This window comes from Microtus ochrogaster, chromosome 2 (assembly GCF_000317375.1).
Source record: "Microtus ochrogaster isolate Prairie Vole_2 chromosome 2, MicOch1.0, whole genome shotgun sequence".
NCBI classification, from domain to species: Eukaryota; Metazoa; Chordata; class Mammalia; order Rodentia; family Cricetidae; genus Microtus; species Microtus ochrogaster.
In genome coordinates this window covers 52,888,827-52,909,364 of record NC_022010.1, presented here as the reverse complement: position 1 = coordinate 52,909,364, position 20,538 = coordinate 52,888,827, and the positions used below count along the sequence as shown (strand labels likewise).

The 20,538-nt window shown below is 42.4% G+C and overlaps 1 protein-coding gene across 4 annotated transcripts in view; it reads right to left on the bottom strand.

Moving 5' to 3' along the window:
* Positions 1-387: 387 nt before the first annotated feature.
* The window catches only part of Lsamp (limbic system associated membrane protein), a 2,109,134-nt gene continuing 2,088,983 nt past the window's right edge, over positions 388-20,538 (bottom strand). For 2 of the 4 annotated variants that reach the window (XM_026786010.1, XM_005344995.3), the window contains 2 exons: positions 13,644-13,676; positions 388-7,749 (listed from right to left, as the gene is read on the bottom strand). In XM_026786010.1, the coding sequence (XP_026641811.1) occupies positions 7,652-7,749; positions 13,644-13,676 (131 nt within the window). In that variant the 3' untranslated portion in view covers positions 388-7,651. The remainder of the gene's footprint in view (positions 7,750-13,643; positions 13,677-20,538) is intronic. The other 2 variants (XM_026786013.1, XM_005344996.3) reach the window with 1 other exon arrangement.

The window sequence follows — 20,538 nt, the reverse complement described above, 5'->3', positions numbered from 1 at the left end:
TCAAACTAACCCTTAAAGACAACTGTAGAAATGGAGACGTTCATGAAAGGACATGATGTCCTCTTGGTTCTGATCCCAGAGACCATTCACGTTCTCCTGAGTGCCTTCCTCCTCGGCAGCTTCCTCTGGGTAATTTGCTCATATTTTTCTGATTAGCTTTAAAAGAAGACAGAGGAAAACAAAATATCAGGGGCTCCCTTTGTTTTTTCTTAGGGAAGACAATTAAGGTAAATAGCAAATGCACGTCCGCAGAGGAAACTTTGTCAGAAAGCCTTGCAGCCATTTTCCAGTATTTTGTCTGCCTCTCCCTGGCTTCATTTCCTGAGCTATTCACTAAAACCGTCGAGAAACAGGGCAGCCAACCACAAGATCACTTGGACTCAGGTCAACCAAGACACATCTCCTTTTCACGTTTATTTCATTTTGTTTTAAGATCACAGAAGAGCAGAGCATTCATACGTGTGAAGTAACAGAAGAAAGAACCAGAATTTAAATACATTTTAAAAGAAAAAAAGGCTTGTTTTGAATTTTACCTTTTTTTTTTTTTTTACACACATTGCGCTTTTTACTTTCCTTCACAGAGCTAGTAGTCAGGGAAAAAAAAATATCCACCCAATAAACAAAAATAAAATAACTTGAGCAACAAAATAACTGAACCAAAAAAATGGCCATGTGTTGGTATCATCAAGGGAAGATCAGTTCATGTCTAGAGGGCTGGTAAAAGGAATATATTTTATATAATATTTATATGTATATAACACTGTTAATGAGGAGACTTCTAACCAAGAACAGGATTTATACAACCTTTAAGAGAGCAATGGAAAGGGAGGGGTTGAAGCAGAGCTGGGGAGAAGGTGAAGGCCTCCGTCCTTCCCCTTCTTATTTCATCCCGTTAGCCTCCCCCCTCCTAGGAAATATCTAGGGAAGCAGAACTTAGCCAAAGTTCACCAGGATGAACCATGTTCATTCTCTGGTGAAGAGCAAAGACTTAGGTGAGTGGGTTCAAAGAGGCTCCTGACCAATGGTGAGGGCAGCTGCTGCACGCCAGGAGGCTAGCTCCGTGGGTTTTCTTCGTTTGCAAGAAGCAGATTTTTTTTTTACTGTGCCTAGATTTACCCAGGAAGGGTTTGTATTGGGAAGCGGGTAGCTGCAGGGTGGACTCGCAAGCACCATCCGAAAAGCTGTGCCTTGGGAACAACATGGAATCGGGGAGGTATTCGGTGGGTGGGTCTCTCTCCCACTTTATGGAGTGTCCTGAGAAGAGTAAGCCCACTGAACATCCTCGTCTAAAGTGAGACTAATGCTGGAAGTGATGAGTAAACTCTGCTCTTCAGTGTCCAGGAGACCCCTATTCCTTGTGCTCTTTGGGAGGGTTCATGAAAAGGTGACTGGACAGTTGCTAGGCTGAATGTTGAAAACAGAGTGGGAAGGACAAGTGGACCTGCTCCGAATCTGCCCAGGACGTGGCCCAACGGAACAAATCCCTCATTTACTGCTCCAAGCAACTGTTCTTGTTCAACCTCCTTTTCTGGAAACTTAGCTATCCCATTTGGTCTTCGCTTTTCCAGCTCACACTCCCTTCGATCATGCCTCCCAATGGGCTTTTATGTCCTATTTCCCACATATCTGGACCAATCCGAACTGTTAAAAAAAATGAGGCCTCTCTAACCACTTGCTTGATGTCACAGCCTATGAGTCAACCTCCTCCTTGCCTGTTTCTCACAAAACAGCCTTTTGAACTTGCTTGGGACCAGCCGAGAGTTTTCCGAGACACACATTTACTATAAGGATGAGAGAAATGTTTGGCCCAGGATGAGAGAAGGCCGATGTTTCCTCTTGCTGGCACAATTTCCTCATGTGTTACATACATAATACCCAATCTGGCCATTTTCCTTCCTATGAAAGGTTATTAGGCTGAAGTTCAACAGTCTCATTTCCCAAGATCATGAACAAGGAAGCCACCTCAGGTATTTCGGGGATTTCACTCTGCATCTCTAAGAAAGTTCGCTCAGAAGAGAACTATGGATTCAGTCTGGAGACTCTGTGTTCTAGAAGGAGCTATGTTGTGGAAGAGAGAGAGAACCTGAGACCAGCAATGGTTCTTTTTGGGTCCTCCATGGGTGGCAGCACTTAATAAAATTTCAATTCATATTTAAAATCAGAGTTTAGAGGTGGAAGAGGCTACGGACTGTCATCTAAATTCTTTACCTTTGGAGTGAGAAAGCTAAAAACTCAGGAATGTAAAATAACTTACCAACATCAACATCCCACGGCTTTTTGTGTGTCAAGACACAGAGAACAACCCAACTTTCCTGACTCCAATCCTGATTACACTTTACACTTTCACTTTACAGAGGTCTTAGGTGGACTAAAGTAAGACTCTCATCAAGGTGAGCCAAATTTCCCTTTAGAATTGTCTTGTTGGACATCCCTATAGTCACTTTGATGATTCTTTCAGGTCTGATTAGAGAAATGGTAGGCAGGACCCTGTGTTAACTCTGCAGGCACTTCAGAGGACTGAGGTAAAACCTATGAGAGACGCTCCCTGTTCAAACGACCCTGTGCCTTCTTTGGAACCCATAGGCATGCAGATCCATGAGGCTACTAGAGAATATATATTAAAAAAAAAAAGCAGGGCGCTTCAGCCAGATGTTTCTCAAGAATATAACGTATTTCTTACATCACATAATTTATTCAAATTGGGATGTCAAAAACATTTTATGGGTTTGGTTAAGTGTAAAGCAGACAAAAATGGGGGATATGTGATAATTTGTTCATGTACTTATTGGTGAATCTGGCGATGCTATTTAACTAAAGATACAATAAAATATATATTGGCTGACAATAACCTGGTACACAGGAGCCTTTCACACCCCATTCGTCTTTCTTCCAGTTTGCCTAGAGTTTGTTGGGTCAAGCTAAAGAACTAAGGAGAACCATTTGTGCTTGGCTGGAACTGCCTTTAAGTGTTCTGGGTGTCTACTTCCTTTGGCGAAGACAACCATGTTTGGAACTTCAGGTTTTCTACTAGATGTTTGACCTGTAAAAAGCTTTGGGTTTTCTTCTTGTTATTTGACTTCCTTTTCTTTAAGATTTATAGGTTTAGCTGAACTTGGGCTCTGCGTGGAAAATGAAGTTTACATAGTTTATATTATGCATATAAACTAGTGATTTACATTGATTTACACATGATTGGTGCCTAATTTATTAATCAGCACAGTATGCAAACGCACTGACGAGAAATCAGGATTTTAAAATAAGTTTTCTCCAATATCCATAAACATTTCGCTGACAGGAATGCTAAGCTAAACCTAAACCTAATGTTAACATCGGCAGCCCTGCCAAGAGGAAAGTGATATACATTGCGGGCAAAACCAACTACTTTCTTAAGGTTCAGTTGGTGACCTTTGGACAGCACAGCTAAACGCAAACGAGAATGGTTTACTTTTCTTCCCACTGGTATGCAGGCAGATGTGAAGTTCATTTTCCCTCTTGTGAGTTATTTACAGATATGATGTCGACCATAATGGTGAATTTACGTCACTTGGGCAGACTAAGACACTTCCTGAAGTGGGTTTGTGTTTCTTAACTTGGGATCTATCTCACAATTTTTTTATGGTATGTTTGTTTGTCTTCAGAATTTTGATATCTTTTTTGGGTCAGATGTAACATTGCACTTATATTGTTCTAAAAACTGGCAGTTTGCAGGGGAACCAGGACTAAATCCCAGCTGAGAATTTATTAAGAAGGAAGAAAAACATGATGACATAGTTAATCCTAAAGCATTTGGTCTCATAGGCAAATTTCTTTCAAACAAATAGTAACAAGGTTGGCAAAAGGGGACCTGTGTCTTTCAAATGAAGCGTAGCTCTTTTTTTTTTTTTTTAAGTAAACCAAATTCTCTTTTTCTTTTAAGTTTAAACCATTGTTCTAATTTTTCTTATAATACATACATGATTGTAAATATATCCTTTGTAAAGATAAGATTTAAAACAATACATACACACATATATTATTATTATGCACAAAAAATCCAAACCCTATAAGGAACAAAATGAAAAATCTAGGGAGACTAGCCGGTAGAAGCTGTCACACCGTAGTCAACTCAAGGAGGACCCTGTGACTGTGAGCTGAGAAGTAAAAACTCAAAGCAGTTTGATGCTGAGATGTTTAGTTTCTGTAGGCAGAGGAGGTAAAGTCCATCTCTGGAGGAGAAACGCGCCTTTGTTTCTGTCCTCCAAGAACGTGAAAATCACGAGTTTTGTTACAAGGTCTCTTTGAATAGCCCCAGTTTCCTATGGAGTTAAAGGGAAAAAAATGTCCATGGTGAGGGGACAAAATGTCTGTCTCACTTGGAAGAGAAGACAAGAGCCAAGCGGAAAGTCCTTCTGAGCAGGAAATACATCTGCTTTCCCATAAGCAGTCATTCATTTTGGACAAGGCTGTTTTAAAAGAACAGCGTTCCTTCCACTAGGCAAAGCGGTTTTGATCAACAACTGCACAGAGAATAAATAATTTTGCCATTGTTGAGCTCTAGGAGAGTTCTCCTTTGTTGAGGCCTGCCCTGGGTCAAGGTCATTTCTGCTTTTTAAACTGAAATATGAGGCTAAGGACTTTGTTTTGTGAATGGTGCAAGTTCACTTTTCATACAAAGCATATGAAATACATGAGTGGTCCCAATTAATGGATGAATTCCACTTCTTGATGCTTATTATTCCCAATTGCTTGTTTGCTACTTCAGTAATTTGAGTGCCGACAAGTGAGATCATTTATAGCAATGTGATTACTTTACTGTTGAATGTATGGCATCTTGGTGTAGGTCCTCTGACCCTATAGTGATTCTAATCTTGCTTCAAAGAATATTGTCCTCAGTTCTCCATATGACTTAGCAGTATTCTCAAACCTATATGGTATATAACACCCATGTTTTTTCCACAGGAAGGAGAAAATTTTAAAACTCTCAGATCCTGCTGGAGATATGAGTAAGCATCACATTTAAAAAGTATCTTTAGCTATTTCCTCTATGGTCTTTTATAATAAAACAAACAAAAAATGGTATAGATATGATCAGGGATTCTTTTCAAAGGAGAGGCTCCTGCCACAAAATCAAGAATTTGTCCTTCTAAGATGATGGGGACACCGAAGACCAGGTGTATGGTTAAAGCCTGTGAGATGTTACAGCTATCTATTTCTGAAACCAGTCCCAAACAATGCTGAATAAACTCCTTCCTTTCTTCTATCTAGACTTGCATGCACACCTCTAAGATTTCACCTGAGGATGTGGATGCCTCTTTAATGTGGGAAGCATGTATCCCTCAGTTCTTCTACAAAGGGGAGCAGACTGCTAGAGCCATCCCAGATTGCCACTATGTCATATTGGAATGCGGCACATCTTCTCTGTGTTGTAATAGCTAAGTTCTTAGATAAGAATTAATATCCTACCTCTTGAGCATCCATAAATCAATCCCCTTACCCATCCTAAGCTCTGTCTGCCATCTGTCTCATGCCACAACTGCCAATCCACAAAGAGAGGATGTGACAGGTTTATAAAGTAAATGATGTAATTCCTTAGAAGAAATATAAAATACTGCTCAAATTCCTTTCATTCTTCCTTCATCCCTCCCTCCTTCCTTCCGTTTCTTCTTTCCTTTCTTCCTTCTTTCCTTCTCTTCATTTTTGTATCAATGTGACAGCCATTTTAAATGTTAGAAAACTTGTGAGCTACTATTTGGCTCTGTGACATAACACATTATGGCCTCGACACTAATCCTCCATCCTTTCCTTAGGTGAATTAGGTTGGATGTCTCTATAGTCTAAAGGAACTTGGTGGATGGTTTTCTATCAAAGATGCCCACGTACAGAGACAGTCTTTCCTGGAAGGCTTCCCCTTGGAAAACAGTCTTGGTAATGTACTGAGCTATGGAATGTTCACACAACTTCTGCCTGAATTCATCACAAGTTGCCCAGACCTGACGGTTAAGCAATTAGCTCAGGTGTCATTGTTAGTGTCACAGTGACTGTCAGAGATGTAAGTCTAAACAGAGTAGAGAAGGTGAATGCAATCTGCATCCGAGTGGCCTGGCTGTCAAACACGAAATAGCTCCCATGGGCAATGGTGCTATACACATCGGTGGAGCGGAAACCTAAAAAAGCTTTAGTCTAGAACTCAAGGATGATGGTCTACAAGGGAGAACAAAGCCTGGAATCCCTATTTTGTGATGGCCAGTACTTTGCCTTAGAGGTTTGGCGGCCTCTGCAAGAGGGACTTGGGCATCCATCTACTTTCCATGTCTCCCTTCCAATCTTTCATCTGAAAGAGGCAGCAATCTCTACTTAGGGGAATTATGGGGCAAGTGATGTGTTATCTGAAGGTTACTGAGGGACTAAGCAGGCCTGCGTAGGATCTCCATGGCCTCCTCTTTCCCTTGTTTCTGGAGACCTGCTCAATATATGTAACATATCTCTTCAGTGGGCTCAGCCTTGATAAAGCTAGGAAATGCATGAATCAATTCCCCAGGCTTGTAAAATAAGAGTGAAATCAGAAACCATTTTCTCCCAGGTCATGTCATCCAGGCCACGGGACTGTTCCCAGTCTGCTCACCCTATCGATAGTAGGCACTTTCATTTACAGTGATATTCTGAGTGACTCCCGACTGGGTTTTGAAAATGGGGCTAGGAGGGGTATGGGGTCCTGCCCACAGAAGGAGCACAGCTTGGTTCGAATGTGCACTGATGTCATGTGACAACCATGAAGTGGGGGAGGGATTCTGCTCCTTGCCTCCCACCCAGCCGCCTCCCCCAGCAATGTGTTACAGCCGCATCTCACAATTACAATGCAGGACAGTATCTACAGCACAATGAGTCTATGTACACATGGACCATTCCCTTGGCATGCTTTAGAGAGAGACACATACACGCTCACACACATGTACACCTACGTGAGAGCGAAGAGACTTGAGCACACACGCGCACAGTGGAGAAAACTGAAAATGGCACTTCCTAGCATTTGCGGCCTGATTGGGTTGCTGGGGCAGAGGGGGCGGGGGTAGAGAAAAAGGGGATATTTAGAATGTGTGGTGGAGGACAGAACACACTGGAGGGAAAGGGGGTGTTCTCAAAAAGTTAGAGAGGTGGTAGAGGCAGGGGAGCTGAGAAAGGCTCTACATGGGTTTCCTTTGATAGTCCAAAATGGCTACACATCATCTCAAATGAAAAACAGAAAAAAAAAATATGGCAATATAAACACCAAAGGCAAGACCTTCTTCTTTTTCCCCCCACAGGTGAAAATGGATGAAGGAAGGATAAAGTGTGTGGGGCGTCAATATCCATCTGGTACTTCCTGACTAGTCTCATTTGTACAACGTCAGACATTTTTATCATGGCGGAACCTAAACACAGCAATCATTAGCTTAGAAGATAGACACATATTCCAGTAGAGGTTCCCCACCCTAAGGTACACTCAGATTTTATTGATGGATCTTAAAGTTGCTTTTAGCGTTGTATTTTCTTCATTTTCATATCCCCCTCCATTTATAAACACACAAACTTGTGAAATAATAGTCTCCCCCCACCCCATTTTGCACTCTCTCTCTCTGTATCTGTGTGACGCACTTTTGTGTGTTTTTGTAATTATTTTTGAATTTTTATTCTATTAACATTTGCTGAGAAGGCAGAGAAGGGATGCTGCCAGCAGCCACAGTGGTACGGCCAGACTGATGGATCCGTTGATTCCTCTCACCGACCCGGGTCCTGCAGAGCAAGAGAGAGAGAGAGAGACAGGATAAGGACCTTCTGCCAGCTCCACTGGACAGCTGACTAAGGCTGGCATCAGAGGCAAGGCGTGGCCAGGTACTGATGTCTAGCTGTCTGTGCTCATGATGGCTCCCACCTTCTAATTCCCATCCTCTCTGGGGTACAAGAGAATATGGAATTTGAATATGGAAAGACTCCTGCTTGAGAAGCTGCTAATGTGGCTGTCACGACTCTGTTGAGCCACCTTCCTCTCCCACAGTCTCCACACAATTACTGTGGAGCCGATAGTGATTAAGACTGCAAACAGTGGTGTGGCTCCTACAGGAGCTCAAAGCAGGCCCTCCCTGAAGACTCATCAAAGCAGCTCCATCAATCTCAGATGGGATCAGTCATCAGTCTCCGACATCTTTTTCACAGGAAAGAGGCAGGATTATTTATTCTTTTATACGGGGCAACTATTACAAAGTAGTGTTTAAGCATGGATGGTACCTTAGCAAGATGAAAAAAGCAAGCAAACAAACAAAACACCCGAGTCTTATGCAGAAGTGGAGCTCATCCTCCCCAAAGTCATCACTGTAGAAATTGAGAACAAAAGCAAACAAAAGAAAGCCAACCGAAGTGATGAGGCTCGGCAGCAGGTTCAAACCTGGGGCAGCCGAGGATGGACCTGACCTGGGACTGATCCTGAGGTGTCATTCTGGGTCACTCGCATGACCAATGGGAATGGGATGCGGGTTTGGGTCTGAGGGTATAGTGGAGGGAGGGTGGAGGAACAAAGATCCATGTTGGGGTGATAATGAGTACTGTTGAGGCAGAGGTTGTAAGTCTGACTTACAGCTCACCATGTACACTTCTGATTCTGTTTCCTCCTTCTGTCTAGCTGTGATTATATTTCATTGAAAGGAAAAAATTAAAAAGAAGAACATTTTTTTTTTCTCTCACTGAAGAGACTTTGATTTTAAGGCTATATGCTTAGACGATGAGACTCAAAATAGAAACTGACCTGACTGTAATTATGAGCCACTTTGAAATCTTATGGGCACATATGCAGGGTCTGTTTGAGTGGGCGTGCATGGGTTTGTAAAACTGATGGCATACCTCTAAAATGGCAAGGTCTTCTGGTGAATGACTTTTCACCAGGCTGGTTAAAATGGATCAAATTTAGGGCGGGTAACAGGGAAAAATACTGAATTCAAGAAGGGACTCCCAATCTATGTTCCATCTTAAATATCAAAAACAATGATAAGAATAAATTAAAATCAATACAGAGCTTTACAGTACCATAGTGTATTGTGATGCACATTTTGTAAATAAAGCTATAAATATGAACACACAGTGGTGTGCTTACTAAAACAAAAAACTGTTTTACAGTGAGATATCAAAGGAACAGAGATATCACATCCACAGTACACATGTGCACAGCTCATTGGGAGCAAGGCTGAATATTTAACCTTGGTGTCTAATTCTAGGGTCTTGGTTGCCACCACATGGCAAATTTCAGCAGGCAAGAACAGCCGTGTGTATCTTGGTCAAACCTTTGGTGAGTGAAATTCAGACTGGTTAAAACAATGGTTAGTTCAGACAAAAACTACAAGAAGATGGAGACAGTATTAGAGCGAGGGGGGAGAGGGAGAGAATGATAAGATATTTTGGCTAGAGCTTTACAGAACATTGCTTAATATGAAAATAGGAACATATGCAAACTTCAAGGCTTTCAATTATGCAAAATGAGCTTTGTCTGGTATAAAGCCATGGGAACAGAATCAAAAAGTTAAATATCCATCATCTCTAGTCAAACAACTCATTCTGAGATTTCCTGAATGTCTATGCTCATATTAATAAGAGACACTCTGAACACCTTCAGGTTCAGTCTCATGAGACTGAGGCTTAAAGCACCTGAGTGATTGTCACCAGCCTCTGGTGTCCAAGTGTTCTGAGACTTCATACAGTGTCTGCTATGACCTCCTCCTGTCCTCTGCCAAACTTCCTAGATGCTTGGGACTGTCAAACTCCCAGGACTCCTGTCCCAGTAGCGAGTTTTCCTCCTGTATCTTTTTAGTGGCTGTCTCTATATTAGGCATTTGAGTTTCCTGGCACGTGTGTCTATTAATGTACCAGCAGGGTTTCCAGAATAGAGAAAAGCTATACAAAAATTAAGGTCTTATATGCCAAAATGACTTTTGTTTTGAAATGGATTCCCAAAAAAAGAGCACAATTTGCTTTTTTCTGTACTCATTTTTAGTGCCAGGATGGGCTACATTGTCTTTCTGACAGCTGAGAAGTGAGTAATATCTAATGACAGCTAAGGAAACTGGTCTTATCATTTTACTCAAGAGGTAGGAAATTTTAAGACAGCAAATGTCCTATTATCTAAAAGCATAATATACTCCTAGCAAGTTAGAAAAACATGCTAAAGTCAACATTCTTCTTAAGGCATTTGCATGCCTGGCTGTGTGTTATCTGTGGTCTGCCCATCTTTACACACACATGGGCAAGTTTATATTGCTGTCTAGATACTTATTTGTACCTGTATGATACATGTATATATTACTGGTCTTTTGAAATGCATAATAAAAGAAATTAACTTTTATTTTTGTATGCTGTTCTGTTGTAATAAAAATTCATGCTATAAATGTCAATAATCTTTAATTGTATTCTGGATAGTCTTATCACACATCTGAAATGCATTATGTACATCTGGTAAAGATATTTTGCCTACATCAATTATTATTTATTAAGTTCTCTCATGAAGATATTTAATGAACATATGTGGCTTCTTCTTGTCACAATTGATTTTTGAGAGTAAATAGGCAGAATTGGAGAAGACTGTAGATGGGTAACAGTTGAAAATTATTGAAGTTAGGTAAGCAATTATAGATGCATGTGTCTACATAGGAGACTATTCCAGTTTGTGTCTAGTTCAGGGAAGAACAATCCACAAAATCATTAATTATGTTTTAGTTTGTAGTTACAAAATTCTGCTTATTTGTTGATATGCAAATGGTAAATTTTAGTTCCTGTACCAGATGGCTGTGCTCAGCAACTGCTTTCATATAGTGACAGATACAACGAAGGCACAAATTTGAAAACATAACTTCGTTTTACGAACAGATAGGCAAATAGGAATCCAAAAGCTTGTTCCGTGGCTTCATATCACAGACCAGAATGACATCATGATATTTAACCATATCCTATATGGTCTCTGCGGGACTTGGGAAATACTCAGTATGGTATTCACAAGGCAAAAATTTTGCTTTCAGAAATAAATGAAATACCAGCCCAAATCAAACATGTTTATGAATTAGATCAGGTTTAAAGAAAACCCAAACCGTTTTATCTACTTATTATGTGTCTATGTCAGTGTATGCTTGCATGTCATGATGTCTGTGGCCAGAGGATGACTAATGATAGCCATTCTCCCCTTCCCTGATGTGGGTCCCAGGGACCAAACTCAGGTCCTCGGGCTTGGTAGCAGGTGACTTTACCCACTGAACCACTGAGCCTGTATGACTTGGAGCTTTTAGATTTACTAGTAAGAGCCAAACTTCAGGTGCAGTGAAATAATAAATTAAGGTCGTCACGCAGGGGATGCGAGACTATATGAAGGTAAATATGAGAGTTCACCTTGTTGTGACCCAGTTTATAAAAGGACAAAACCTATAACTTACTGCAAATAATTAATTATTACTGCTTAATAAACTTCCTAAAACGGAAGAATATGAGAAAGTTTTGGGCAAGATTCTCTGCTGCTGATCTGATGTAGGATTCTGAGCTCATTGCTTTGTTTTTCTTCAAATGCCTGTTTTGGGGAGGCTTTATAATTCGCAGACCAATGGTGCTGCCTTTGTTTTTTCCACTGTGACTGGTTTTATTCCAAGTCACCTTTAACCATGTCAGTGGCCATCCCTGGCTGCCAGTTAGAAATTGGAGTTAGTCTTAAGTTGTGTTTCTATTATACAAAAAGAGAAAAAAAAATTGCCTTGGAATTGTCGAAGGCTGATGGAATGACTAAAAATAAAATGAAAATCTTAGCAATTTATGAAAAAAAAATGCTGAATAGCAGAGGCCCACAGTCTGTAGAATCTCCAAAACAGAAGTTCTGTGTAATCTACCAGGCCTGCGCAAAGCACTTCACTGGCTTGGGAAGCCATGTTGAAGGCTAGTGGGATAACATTGACTCTGGTGCCACCTTCTGTCCATTTACTGCTAGTTCAGTTTCCTCTGTGTGGTTGAATTTGGGTTGAAGCCTGTAATCCCCAGGACTGGAGCTGATGAGAGGAGAGAGAGCACTGGTTTTGAATACTATATCGTAAACATAGACTCTTCCTGCATTTACTCTCTGTATTTACCCTCTAGAAAGTGAGATTTTTGTCAGCCTGAGCTGTCTTGTAATACAGCTAAGAGCAACACGTCTTTCTCCTCAAGGCAGGTGTGTTGGAGCACGGCTGTAGCCTAGTACTTGGGAAGTAGAGGCAGGAGGGCAAGGAGATTATGATCTGCTTGGTAATATGAGTTTAAGGACAGCCTGGAATGCATTAGGCCCTGACACACACACAAAAAGAAAGACCAATGTAAAACAAACAAACCCCAAACCAGAAAACATTATGAAGCACTTTCTGCACACCATTTATGAAAAATGTAGTTACTACTCGCACTCACACTGATATCTTATCATGATGATATTTGAATAAAAAGCTATACCTTATTCATCATCCACATCAAAGTCCGGAGGCTTCATGTGCACTACTGGGCAAATTAATGGATATTTTGTGATTCTCTTAGAAAAAGATAAAGGGCTAAAGAAGCCACTAATATTTTATGCCTTCTTGCCTCAACAAGTCCTGTCTTAAGAGTATACTCTTGGCTACTTCCTATCTGCTAGATAGTGATGAACTGCAAAGACAACCCACCAACAGGGTACCGGTCTATGCAACCATAAAAGCTCTCCGGCTTTTGGATGCTGGAAGATGTAAATCCCCAAAGAATATGTTTTTATTATTGGTGATGATCGGGGTTGTCTCGTTCCTCTCATGACTCAGAAGGAAAGTGGTTTTCCTAATGACCACTGACAGCCAATGGATTACCCCTGGGATTTGAAGGAATGTGCCATCTGGACTCACCACTGCTTCCTTTGCGTTTGGCTGGAGCTAGACAATGTGAGGTTGATCTAGTGGGTGTAGAGGGTGGACAAGTCGGAAGTCGTTGCTGCTTGCATTTTTAGGGTTTATTTAATAAAGCGATGACAGGTCTGCCCTGTCTTTATAAAGACAATAAGTACATGGCCTATGTGCCACATGGCTGGCAGGAGCACCCAGAAACCATGATGTGGCATCTTTTAGGAGCTGACCGTCCAGGTAGGCTGCAGCAAGCAAGACTCTCAAGAGTGGAGAGAGAGAACTGAGGCAGGGTGGAAATGTGAACCGCTCCCATGCCTCAGCTCAGGAGTTGACACTTAGCTGTTAGGACCGAAGGAGGTGTGGAGCCCAGCCATACATTTGCTTGACCAGTCAGCAAGTGAGTGTAAAATCCCGAGAGTGCTGACACTGTGTAATGACCATCATACAAAGTGAGGTCTGTGGGATTAACCATGGACACTTAAGATGAAGCACATAGGGGATGGGGGAGGGGACAGGAGGGGTCAGAACAACTTGGTTTATTCCAGGGATTTAAAGTAAGTCACTGTCAAAACACTCCAGGGGCGATGGGTCAGATAGACAGCTCTTTGTTAATAAGAAAGTTCACAATCTGAGAAAAAATATTGCTAACTGCGTTACTGAAATTTGTTATCACAAATCACAACGCTAAAGCAAACTCAAGTGCATAAGATCACACTATATTGCTGTGGAATCTTAACTAAATGTCTAGAAGGTGTTTATAAATAGGAGCCATACCTTTTTGCTTGAAGTGCACGGTGGTACCAATTTCTAAAAAAAGAAACATTTAGCAAAACAAAAACAAATAAAAATCTTTATCAACTGAGAGTCAACAATGGGGATAGTTTGTCATCCTCCACTAAGGGAGAATGAGAGTAAGGCAGGCTGGGGACAGGACAGTGGCAGGAAAGGCTGACAGAGGCTGAGCGATAGACGAATGGAAAGAAATCTTTCTAAGACCAAGTGAGCAATTAGGAGTCACAAAAAATGGGTGGCAACTGCGGACCCTCCATGCTGTGCATATAGGCAAGTACAAGGACTCCAGCATGGCGTGTGAGTATAGTCTTGACTGTACTGTATGCAACCGTAGAATGTGTCTGATCCCCGGCCCTACCCTGCCATTTTACCCCCACGCACATTGATTGACCCCTGAACTTTAAGTCCACTCCAACCTCAAGCCTCACAGTTGCTGTGTCATCGACTAAAGATGTTCTCCTAGATGCCTCTGCTGCTGGCTCAGTCACTCCAGTCACATGCCTGTCAAAAACCCGTTCCTTTCCTGAACTCAGTCCGAGCAGCACTCAGCACCTCCCGGCATGACATCACTCACTCGCTGAGAGTATTTCTCTTCCCTGGAACACAAGCCCTCCAAGGGCATCCACAGGGCATGGTCCACTAGCCACTGAGTCTAGCTCTCAGCGCAGACCATGAGATATAGAAAGTTTCAGCAAACATCCGTTGCGTGTATATAATAAGTGTCAAGGTTGAACAAGATCAGGTTGGTTAAATATCTGGATTTCTTTTTAAGTGTCTTTGTCAAATAACTCAAAAGACTCTTGTACCTTTGGCAGTAACTATGTATAACTTCTATGGGGTACCCTTTCCTAGCTCAGGAATGACTAAATGATTGATTAGATGTGGAAGCCCACACTGGCTGTGAAATTCAGATTTTTACCTTTCCTCTGTAACCATCAGGATCTAGACCTGCATTCCTCAGTAACACAAGCTAGCAGAAAATGTAAAATGGCAGACGTTTTCAGCCACAGACAGCTTTTCGCACTAACATCTGTCATCTTATAGTCCTGCTTCCAATTATTCTTGGGTTTTGTGGCCTCGAGGGTAAAGACCCAAACCATAACTTGTTGTATGTGGCTCTCCTTGCCACCCCAGCCTGTCTATTCTCATAAATATCCATCACATCATGGACTCTTCTTCATGCTCCTGGAACCACACTTCCTCCCCCGGGGCACTATGGTGTCTGCAGTAGGGTCTCATCACCTTTCAGAATGGGATTGCCACTTTCAGAAAGGAGACTTTCTTGTTTTCTTTGAGGTCACTGATCTTATTATTTCTTGCCATGCTCATCTCAGTATCAATTTTCAAGGTGTCTGATGCTTCGATTAACGCCCACCACCTCACTCTGAATACACGATGTTCCAAGACCCCAAATTTCGAATCACTGCAACACAAGACAAGCAAACATGTGCCCCAAATGCTTCTGCCCCACATAAACAGGGAGCCTAATTTAGCACCTAAGGCTCAGCTCTTTGAAACTAGGCCTGCAAAGTCACCAGGACTCAGAACAACCTTTGGATCTCCTCTCTTGGTGATTTTTCATCTGTCTACCCAAAGCAGTCAAGAGGAGAAGTCCCCAAGCGCAATAACGTTTTTCGGTATCACCGTGGCAGTCATAAAGAAGAGCATGGCTATCCCAGGGTCAGGAGCTGATAAATGATTGGCTGTGGATAATCACTAGCAACACTAATGCCAGCCAACTTGTCCCTAAGTTTGTAGGTGAGGTGGTTTCCCTGATCTGGTAAGTCCCAGAGGGAATCACTCTGAAGGTTCTCTTGTGTTGTGAAGGTTTGTGCTGTTCAGAACACACTTCTGAGGGTCTAGGGACACCAGAGCCTCTCCTACCCTTTTATATCTGTAGACAGTCCAATCAACAAAGGCACGGTAGTGTACGTTCATACAGAAGCATGGAGTGCATTTCCTTCTATGAGTCAGCTATGATGCCAATCACCCAATGGATTCTAGACCCTAGAGGGGACCATCTCAAGGGAAGAATTATGTGCTTTCCTTTTCTTTTCCTTTTTATATTGGGTTCACAGGTTTCGTGGGAAGAAGTTTAAGCAAATGTTTGGATGGAAAGGGTCAGTGGCTCTGATGAAGCTAGGAAGTGTTTCTTAAGCATTCAGGGCCCCAGCTTACATTTTCTACATGATTTGAAGAACTTGGCACTCACCGGTCTATTCCCTGGAGTAGATCAGCACTTAGTGTGCTATCCTTGCACCCAGCAGACAGTTGAACAAGAGTGGTCATTACCATCTTGTGCTGAAATCCTTCTTGAGAGGGTGATCAATGCAGTTTTTGTAGTGAAAGGAAGATGTCCTCATCAAAAAGCTGTGGAGGTGTGTGTGCTAACAATACGGTGAGCAAAACAGTAGGGGACCCTGGCACTTGGAACACAAAGAGGCCGGAGCTAACTAGGCAACACATTCTTTAGGACTCAATTGCTAATATGCTCACAGGAACCTGTCACCCATAGAGGCTTGGGTGAGAAGCTGTGTGTTCTGAATAAGAATGTTGGGGAACAATTCACTCTATTCTTCTAATGAAGAGGAAGAGTTTCAAGAAATAAATTGAAACACCACAATACTTTATGAAGCAACTATGCAAAAACACTTGCATGTGTATGCAATAGTGCTTTAAGTGTTTTTAAAAGACAAATCAAATGTCCAGTTACATTTTAGATACTCCTTCCTATTAGGGCAAGAAGTTGATTTCTTTGTGAAATAGAAGGTCTTTAAACTAACTTCTAGTTTTCTCTGTGAAAATGAGGTAGACTTGTGATTTTTGTGAAATATCTCCTACTTGCCCTGTTCGGGAACAGATAGTCTCTTTGTGAGGAAGAAAACTGGATGATTTTGCGGTTGTTTGAAAACTTGGTCATATGCTGCCATCTTATGGTCACACTAGGACATGTTCCTTGGTGCAGTCGGAAGACATTATTTCTGTCCACCAGGTGGCAACAGTGAGAGAAATGACGTGTAGCTTCCCTCCTGTGAAATGTCACTCTTTAAAAGGGGCGTTCCTATGACTGCAGACAAGTTTTTAATCTGGTCCACACTGCCTGGAAATCATTTTTTCCGTTAGTGAAATATGCTCTTATGTTCTTGTCCAATGCTGAATTGCCAGGGATATGGTACTTTGGAAGGATTCTCTGAACACAACCACAGTCTCTGACTTTTACGTCTTTCGTGAAAATTTCTTCCTACATATTGATCTTGCTTCAGAAAATATGTTAAGTAAGAGAGCATAGAGGTGCAGGTCGGAAGTATAAGCAAACACATCTGCCGTAAGGGTACGGACAAAACTCGGGGCGTGGGGATTCTAGAGAAGGTTCTAGACGTTCTCAGTGTTGTCAAATGCTGACTTTTTAACCCCTGAGGAGGGGGCAAAGGGGAAAGAATTTAACACTAAGAAAGACGAGTGCTCGGAAAATTTTGTTTATGCTGATTATACTAACGTGCCTTTTATTTTTGACTTTCAGATGCTTTATAAGCTGCTATGTTAGAAAAAAACCTGCATTCTCAAAAACACTGAAGGGCGTGGACAAACATTGTCTTTTCGTTATCAACAAGATGCTATTTCTCAAGCAACAAGTTAAGTGTGCGGACATGTTAGTTTGCTAAACACCACCACCCCAGTGAACGCGTGAGCCAGTGAATGAACTCACTTAAGACCTCAGGGACCAGCCCAGCTAGGGAGCTAGCCAGGAGAAATTGTAGTCAGAACCACAGTACCTCAAGCCCTAAGCCAGGGCGTCACTGGGAGGTAAGTCATTTCAAAAGCCCTATCAAGAGGGGGCTCTGGCCTTTCATTCTGTGATCTCTGTCTTCCTCTGTATTCTTTCTTCCCCCCTCCTCTTTCCTTTCTTCTCTCTCTCTCATCTCTTCTCCTAAAGTGAGGACTTGGAGATATTTCACTAGAAACTTGTTTCAGTTAGAGAACTTTCGTGTTATCTAAGAGAACGTGCGTATCTTATCAGATACAGAAAAGCCGTCACTTGTGCTTCTTTGGAGTTCCGTGGTGGGGTTAGAGGGCGGCGGGCCGGGATGAAACAGCAAGACTTTAAGATCAGAAGTAGCATTGCATAGCTTGGTGTTTAACCACAGCTCTGCCCCACAGCTCACCAGCCTCCATTCCTCCCTGTTTACACGGAGGGGTCTGGAGAAGGACTGGAGTTGACACTGTTTGTACAGTTGTTGTGATTCCAGGGCATTTATTTGAACATAAGTATCTCATTTATTACCCGATGCAGACGTGTTGAATAAGAGAATAACAGCCCTTATCTACGACACAACCCCTTCAGCGAGGCCGGTGTTCTGCTGCGTTTGCTACAGGTTTGAAAATTAACACATCGGTAGCTGACTTTATACACTTAGTGACAATTTTTTTCTGGGTCAGAGTTAATAATTTTCTGGGTAGAGTGTCCACAATGGATAAAGGTTTTGTCTTCCAGAGTTCCAGAGGCTTGAATGTTGTATGTAAGAAATGTGGTTTAAATCACTAAGACGGTCAATGAAAAAAGAAAAGGTGGGGGTGGTCAGGTGGTGGGGTGGAGGATGGAGGGAAGGGGGGTGGGGGTGACTCCAACCTTTCCTCTCCTTCCCTTGCTGTCACTGAGGTCTCAGAGAATAACATTTGCAAGGCTCCTCTGTAGAAACTGGTGGGGTTTTGTTCTTTGACATTTTATGTGTGCCGAGGTTTTGAAAAATAAAACCTTTATTATTATAGTGGCTTAAAAGAGGGACATTTTTATTAATTCAATTTTGAAAGCCACACTTTGGAAGTTATTAGTTTCTTCCTCATGGGCTTCTCTGCTCTACTCAGAGGCTTTAGGGATTAGCAGCCTCTACCTCCAAGTATGATTATTTTCCCTTTTGTCAAAGAAAAAGATATGCCCTGTGATTCCTATTTGTATTGCTAGAGCTTTTGATTTCTTCCATGTATGATATTCAATTTGCTTAAATCTTAGTGCCTAATATTTCTAGAATATTGGTTTCCGGGAATCATGGGGAATCAGTCTGGGTCTAGATAAGAGAGGAAAAGGTAGCCTGAACCTCAGTGTTGAGGATCTTCCATAGCTGTCCTTGTTTGCTTACATTATTGCACAGGACCCAACTCAGGGATCCAACCCTGGGTCTCACACAGGCCAGACAAGTGCCCAACTAGTGAGCTCTGCCCTCAGTCCGAGGTTGCGTGGGGGCGTAGGCTAGAAGCGGGCAGCTGTTGCCTTCGGTAACACAAGCTTTCTGCCTCCGCCTGGGGAGAGACCGTGAATGTGCTGAGGTGGAAAACATGCCAGAGTGCTAGACAGCCTGGGCTGCTTCTTACCCCACCCCTGTTCGAACCCTGAGCAAGACAGATGTTTCCCAGCCTTGGAGAAGCTGGGAAGTAGGGGAGACTCTAGAGCATGTGAACAGTGCAGATATTTAGATGAGATATTTATTTATATTCTATCAATGTCGCTGTCTCTGAGGAAACAGATTGTATATGATCTTCATTTTCTTTTTTGTAGTCCCAGGATTTAAAAAAAAATCTTGTCAAGAGGAGATAGTGTTTTTACTTTAAAAATGTAAAACTATAGAAAACAAATTATGTGTTAAAATATTTGCAGGGTAGTATGGAAACAGTGCAGTAGACGTTCCCTAAAATATATACATGTATGAGGATGATCTAAATAAAATCGCAAGATAAGCCTCAGCTGGACATCTCTTGTCAACAAAACTTTCAGTCCTGGAAATATCTTGCCTCTATCCAGTTGTTGGGCAGAGGGGTCCCATGGAACCTCCAAACAACCTAGGGTGTCGCAAAGAACCTAAGTTGCTTTGCACAAACTGCTGACAAGGCTGCGTTGTTGAAGACAGCACCTACACAGTTTGTAACACGGAGAAGCTGCACTGGTGCCTACATTAGCCTTTATCCCTTTGGCTCGCATCTTTGGTACAGGGAGGTACTTTGTGAATTAACAAAGGAGAAACGTAAACACCAACCCAGCTACAAAACCTTTGACCTATAATGGTGTCCTGCCCACAAGATAAGCTAGAGCCATGGTGTCACCATGGTGGTAGACATTGGTAGCCAACCAATGTCTGATTTGAATTAAGGCCCACTCGATGAGATAGAACCCACACCCACCACAGCTCGAGTGACCAAGAACCTGAAACTAGATAGCCCAGGGACATAGGTGAAGGAAAATACTATAATAAAATGACTCCTAAGGACATTCTGTTATACTCGTAGATCAGTGCCTTGCTCAGCCATCATCAGAGAAGCTTCCTCCTGCAGCAGATGGGAACAAATACAAAGACTCAACGCCAGACAACTCGCAGAGAGCGAGCGACCTTAGAACTCTCAGCCCTGAATGGAATGTCTCCATCAGACCCTTCCCCTGGGGGATTAGAAAACCCTACAGAAGAGGAGGATCAAGGAGTTTAAGAGCCACAGGGGATGGAAGACTCCAAGTAAATGAGACCTCGAAATCGGTGGGCTCGACGTACAGATGAATTCACAAAGGCGGAGGAAGTTTCCCGGGAAGCACTCTCAATATCAGCATGTGAGAAACAGCTGCTAAGGGAAGCAAAGAGAAGCAGTAGGAGTGGACAGAGAAAGGAGCCCAGCTCTGTGAAGAACTCTAAACTCAGATAAACCCTGCAGTTGTCTGGCATGGTGGAAGGGGGGCCTTTATAACTCCCATTCTCCCATCAGTCAGTGGCTCAAGCTGCCTGGCTGAGGGCAGTGCATGAGGAGCCCTTCAGCTGCGAGCCATCAGCTGCCAGTACTTCAAGCAGAAGGAAGCAGACACGCTCCAGGCTTGAAGGAGTAATCTAGGCGAGGTGCCCTT